A 6000-nucleotide genomic window follows, 5' to 3' on the forward strand; every position below is an offset into this window, starting at 1 on the left:
CTCTTCGGGCGCTCCGGGGGGAGCACCAGGGCCCCACCACGGGTGTGCACACAGCTGGTGTGCCGTAAATGTTTGGTGGCGGTGATGGGGACCGATTGGGTCAACGGCGGGACAGAAGGCCCGTTCCCCCCCCACCCCTGACCTCTGGGCGGGGCCACAGGTCACCTGCTTCCCTCCTCTGTCGTAGGTACCACCTCATGTACAAGCCGCCCCCGACCGTAGAAATCCAGGCCCGCCTCCTGCAGCACCCGAGAGATACTAAAGAGCAGGTCAAGCTCAAAATGGATCTGTTCTACAGGCATTCCTCGGACCTGGAGGAGTTCTACAGGCAGGCCATCACCATCAACGGGGACCAGGACCCGTACACGGTCTTCGAATACATAGAGAGTGGGATCATTAACCCCCTGCCCAGGAAAGTCCCCTGATGGCTTCCCAGGGAAACAAAGTCAGCCCCCACCCCAACCTCCCGAAACCTCAGCCAAGCCAATAAAGTGTGCTGGGTGCAGTCTCGGGTGTCCTGGAGGTGAGGACGCTGGAAGGCCGCCGTGTTTCGGGGCCTGGGAACACAGGGCGGACAAAGCCCACGGAGGCAGTGGAGCACAGCAGGGCTCCGGGCCGTGCGCCCTTGGACGAGGCACCGAACCCTCGGAGCCTCACTTACAGCCAGAGCCGGGGTGGTGACCGTCCCTGCAGGTGGGGTGCCCGGAAAGCCCTCAGCCAAGTCCCTGGCACACAACAAGCTCTCCATAAATGGCGTTTTAAAGAGCCACCACCTCGGGGCCCCTGGGTGGCTCGGTCGGCTAAGTGTGTGACTTAGCCGACGGCGCCCCGCCCGCCCCCTGGCGCCCCGCGAGGAGATGGTTTTTAAATTTCACCCGCCCTTTGCTAACTTAAACAGAAACAGCCACAGGTGGCTTCGTGGCTGCTGTGCTGGACTTTGCAGTTCCAGGCACACGGGACTGTTTCTGAGGATGGGCTAGAGCCGCTTAGAAGGCCTGCTTTCAGGCGGTGCCTCTGGGGCCGGCACGGCTTACAGCGCACGGGTGTAGACAGCAGGCGGACGGCACCGTGTGCTCCTCTTCCGTGGGCTCCCCCTCCTCCCATTATTCCCTCTCCTCGTCACGTAGGCGATGTGCCCATCAACAGAAAAGCACGCTGAAGCCACAGAGGGGAAGGGACTTGCTTAAGGTCCCCTGGACCCACGGCCACACCCGAACCTGGTGTTCTGGAGCTCTCTGCCTGTGGGGCCTCAGCGGGCCGGGCCAGCCAGGCTCTAGGGATGCTCGCTCGGGTGCTCCGGGCCTCACCGGTGAGGCCCCTTCTAGCCTGGGGTGGCCCGAGTCCCTCCGGCAACGGTCCGATCCTGGTACTTGGCCGTGGTAGCCAGTAACCAGGACGGCCAGTAGCTGGTACGCACGGGGCTGAGCCCCCCCCCCCCCCGCCCCTGCCTGCTCCCCTGCTTCTGCGGGCAGGGCGTGCCCCAGACCTGCCCCTGTCGGGCCTCCCGGGCCTGGGCCCTGTCCCAGAGGTGGCCTGTCTTCTCGCCTCCACACCTTCCCTTCGGCTGGGGGGCTCAGCCCTCGACCCTCTGTCCTTGCCCTGTTCAGGCACCGGGTACCGCCTCCTGAAACTCCAGTCGGGGGCCTTCCCTTCCCTTTCCAGTCCCCACAGGAAAGAGGGTGTCTACCCTGAGAGTCTCCCCCACCAGGCAGCAGGCCCCTGCTCGTTGTTCTAGTTCCAGACCACGGGGCCGGGTTGCGAACGCTAACCCTTACGCCTACTCTATCCCTCTGCCTGCCGGATCCCAGAGAATGTGGTCTCACTTTACCTGAACTCCCCACAAAACACCATTTGGACATAAACCCTTAGCCAAAGACTTCATAAAACATTCGCTTCTTTAGTTTATGTAGTAATGCGCATTTTGCGGATGACCTCCTCTCTGGGCCCGGCCACGCCGTTTCCTCTCCGCTCCCTCCACCCGCCACCTGCCCCATCAGAGCAGTTCTGTGCGCTCTGAGCCTGCTCTGGGAGGCAGGTGATGTCCGCCACGGGTATGGGCCGTGTACCGAGCAGCCTGGGTCCCCGTGCTGCTGTGTGATCCCGGGCAAGTTCTTTCACCTCTCTGAGTCCTTGTGAAATGACAGCAAAATAGTCATTGCCTCCTGGGCAATGCTGAGCGAGAATCGCGGGACCAGCTAATGCATATTAAGGCCAAAAATAGGGCAGGACACACAGTGCGTGCTGTCACTCTGTCTCACCTAATTCACAGCTCCCCCCAGAAGTCAGAACTATTTTTATCCGTAGGCGAGGATACTGGGGCTCAGACAACTTAAAAGACTTGCCCAAGGCTGCATGTGGCAAGGAGGGCGCAGCCCTCCAAGTGCGCTCGGCGGGGGTAGGGGTGGGGGAGGCCCTGGAGAGGTCGTGGGCACCTGCTTTCTCGGCTGTCTGTAGGGGTGGCTCGGGGAGGAGCTCCACGTGGACCAGTGTCGCCGAGCGGCTGGGCTGCGGGCGGCCCTAGACCCGGGGATGGCGCGGGCTACATGGAGATGCTTCGTTGAGATGCACGCGCGCGCGGGTCACGGGCGCGCCCCTCGGGTGTCCGGCGGCCTGGGGAGCACCGCCAGGGTTGGCCCAACACGCTCCGGCTCCTGTAGATGGCGTAGATCGCTTCCCCCCCGGAAACAACTGGAGCAAATGGCATTCATCGCCTCCCGGCCACCGCAGCCCCTCCCCCGTCGCTTTGCACAGCAAGGCTTCCCTGCCCCTCGCTGGGCTGCAGACCGTCTTCTCCTTGGATTGCAGCCCTCTGCCCCCGCTGGCTGGAGTTTATTCGCATCCAGTTCCAGCCCAGGCCATGCTGGTTCTCGGGCCGCGGGGCCCAGAGAGGCCCAGTCCCAGGCTTGGAGGGCAAACGTCCCGCTAATTTCTAGATCCCCCCGCTGCCCTTGAAGCTAACCACTGAGGTCTGACGAAGGGTAACTTGGAGGGAACACCTCGCTTTCCACGCCGTCACTAAAGGAGCGCCTCGGTTCCTTTCCAAGCGCGTTTATTGGAAGTTGTCACCACAAACTGTTCCCTCCACTAGCGCGGGCCCCCTGGCTTACGGGGCTGTCCCTGTGCCTGTCCCCTTCCCCCCGCGACTCCCCGGGCAGCGGAAATCCAGGTGGTGCCAAGGGCCCTTCGGGGTGCCTGCCGGAGGTACCCTGCCGCCTCCACAGGTGTTTCTGCTGCGGGACTGGGGTTACACCTGCTGGTCACCCTGAGCCGGGCCAGCCAGCTTCTCTGTCCCAGGAATCTGGGGAGAGAACCGAGGGTAGACGCCTACTCTCTCTTCTTGCTCCTTGTAGGAAGCAGAGGATACCTGGGGTCTGCCCTGGCCCGTGCACAGCACAGCCGCAGAGAGAGAGGCAGGCACAGGCCACCTCGGGCACTCAGCGGGCACGGCGCGCCTCCTGTGTGCCTGGCACCGGGGATGGAGCAGAGGAGGGAGGAGGACGGCATGTCTGCCCCCGCGAAGCTTCTATTTTGCAAAGATGAAGGAGAGAGAGAGACGAGAGCAAAAGAGAGACCATCTGATTTCCGATGGTTCCTGACTCCCATCTCCGCCCTCGGGTCCCACGTCTCCCCAGCATGCCCCCCTTCTTTTGCGTCAGGGGCCAGACCAGGTTCTGTGGCCCAGTGGTGTGGTTAGGAGCAGACTAGCTGTGCGCCCAGGAGGCGGGAGAGGCGGGAGAGGCTCCGAGGCCAGGACTCACGGCAATATCCTCGGGGGAGGTGAAGGTGACCCGGAATCTGGGCTTTGAGGCACAGGTGAGGATTCAGAGGCACAGGAAAAGTGACGTATTAGCTGGTCGTGGAACATGCTTCCATTTTTAAAAATAGAAAAAATAGCCGTATTTGTATCATTGCAGTGTTACCTGTAAGATACCCAAACGGTGTCGCATAGGATGCGGAACTCCTATCCTTCCCACAGTAAAACCCTTGAGTGCCATTCACTAGAGATGAGTAGAGGCAGAAGTTTGGGGTGGATAGATGGGTGGACGGACGGACGGACGGACAGACAAGCGGCAGTGGGGGGGGGAGGTGGGCAGATGGATAGATAGGTGGGTATGAGCACCAACGAGATTGTATTGTATTTACTGCCCTGTAAGCTCCGTTTAAAACAAAAATGTGGTAAGAACACTAAGCCTGATGACATCTACCCTCTTAGGAAAATTTTCAGTGCACAATACAGTGTAGGTAGCTGTAGGCACGATGCTGTATGGCAGCTCTCCAGAACTTTCTTACTGCGTAGCTGAAACTTCACACCGGTGAACAGTAATGCCCCACTGCCCCTTCCCCAGCCCCGCCCCTGCCATTCTGTTTCGAGAGGTTTGACCGGTTCAGGGAGCTCCTGTAAAGGAGATCATGCGGTCATCTGTCCTTCCGCAACTGGCCATTTCTCTTAGCGCAGGGCCCTTCCATGTTGTCGCGTCCGGTGCCTTGCTTTAGCAAAACAGCTCCTGGTTTTTTTCGCCAGTAAAGCTCTGACCTGCTGGTTTCGTCGGTCATTCCTTCCCCCGAGGGCAAGAGGGTCCAGCTCAGGTTTCACCGCTGCCGGGTCACTTCCATTTAACCGCAAACTGGGTTTCAGTGAGGCCCCAGGCGGTAAAGTCCGGTTTTTCCTATCAAGCTCCTATTTCCTGTGCAAATCTTTTCCAGCCGATACTGGGCCCGGAGGGCAGAAGGAGGACACGGCAGGTAACTTCCATGTCACTAGCCTGTGACGCACCAGCCCAGGACACCCCACTGGTCTCCAGGTACAGAGGCGGGACCCCACGTGCGGACCCGTTCACGGGCCCAGGCAGGAGGTACCGGGGCCACTGCACCTGCTGCTTCGCGTTCATGGGGAGGCCGCACCTGTAGATAGGCGGGCATGAGGACCTCATCTGCAGCGACAACTTTATGCTGTCTCCAAGGCCACTAGACGGCAGAAATTCTGTCATCACAGGCAGTGGGGGGCAGAGGCGCGAAAATGAACCTTCCAGCCACTAAAAAAGCAACTTTATTGAGATAGAATTCACAGACCTTAGAATTCATCCACTCAAAGCGGATAACTGGTCTTTAATATATTCACAAGTCATGCAACCATTCCCCTTGTTTTAGAACGTTTTGTCAGTCCCAAAGAAACCCTGTGCCCATGAGCGGTCACCCCCTTCCCCCACGCCCAGCCCCTGGCAACCACTAGGGTCCTTTGTGTCTCTCTCTGCATGTGTCTGTTTTGGAGATCTACAAATGGAATCCCACAGCGCGTAGCCTTTTGTGTCTGGCTTCCTTTGCTCAGCATATTTTCAAGGTGCAGCCGTGGCGTAGCGGGGGTCAGCTACTCAAGTTGAGCGTCTTCTCGTGTGCTTACTGGCCATCTCTAGACCTTATTTTGAGAAACGTCTGTTCAGGTCCTTTGCCCGTTTAAAAACTGAGTCGTCTTTTTATTACTGAGTTAGGAGTTCCTCATATATCCTAAGTTTTTTTTTTTTTTTTAACGTTTATTCATTTTTGCTCGAACCCACGACCGCGAGATCATGACCTGAGCCGAGGTCGGACACGTAACCACCTGAGCCACCCAGGCGCCCCAACCTTATATATTTTAGATAGAAGTCCTTGATCAGGTGTACAACTTGCAACGATTTTCTCCTGTTCTTGAGTTGCCTTTTCCCTTTCTTCTTTTTTTTTTAATTTTTTTACATTTATTTATTTTTGAGAGTCAGAGAGAGATAGAGCACAAGTGGGGGAGGGGCAGAGAGAGGAGGAGACACAGAATCGGAAGCAGGCTCCAGGCTCCGAGCTGTCACCGCAGAGCCCGATGCGGGGCTCAAACCCACAGACTGCGAGATCATGACCTGAGCCGAAGTCAGACGCTCAACTGACCGAGCCACCCAGGCACCCCACCTTTTCCCTTTCTTGATGGACATTGGTGGTGGCACAGAAGTTGTTCTTTTTTTTTTTTAAGTTTATTTT

General features: G+C 58.4%; 1 protein-coding gene across 1 annotated transcript in view; it reads left to right on the forward strand.

Annotated features, from left to right (window-relative positions):
- Nucleotides 1-479, forward strand: part of AK8 (adenylate kinase 8) — a 127957-nt gene extending 127478 nt beyond the window's left edge. Inside the window, exon 13 of the mRNA XM_047098187.1 lies at nt 188-479. Coding sequence (XP_046954143.1) covers nt 188-425 — 238 coding nt within the window. The 3' untranslated portion in view covers nt 426-479. The remainder of the gene's footprint in view (nt 1-187) is intronic.
- Nucleotides 480-6000: the final 5521 nt, after the last annotated feature.

Source organism: Lynx rufus, unplaced genomic scaffold (assembly GCF_022079265.1).
Source record: "Lynx rufus isolate CCGP_SWC_20201006 ecotype Redwood Valley unplaced genomic scaffold, mLynRuf1.p SCAF_44, whole genome shotgun sequence".
Classification (NCBI taxonomy): domain Eukaryota; kingdom Metazoa; phylum Chordata; class Mammalia; order Carnivora; family Felidae; genus Lynx; species Lynx rufus.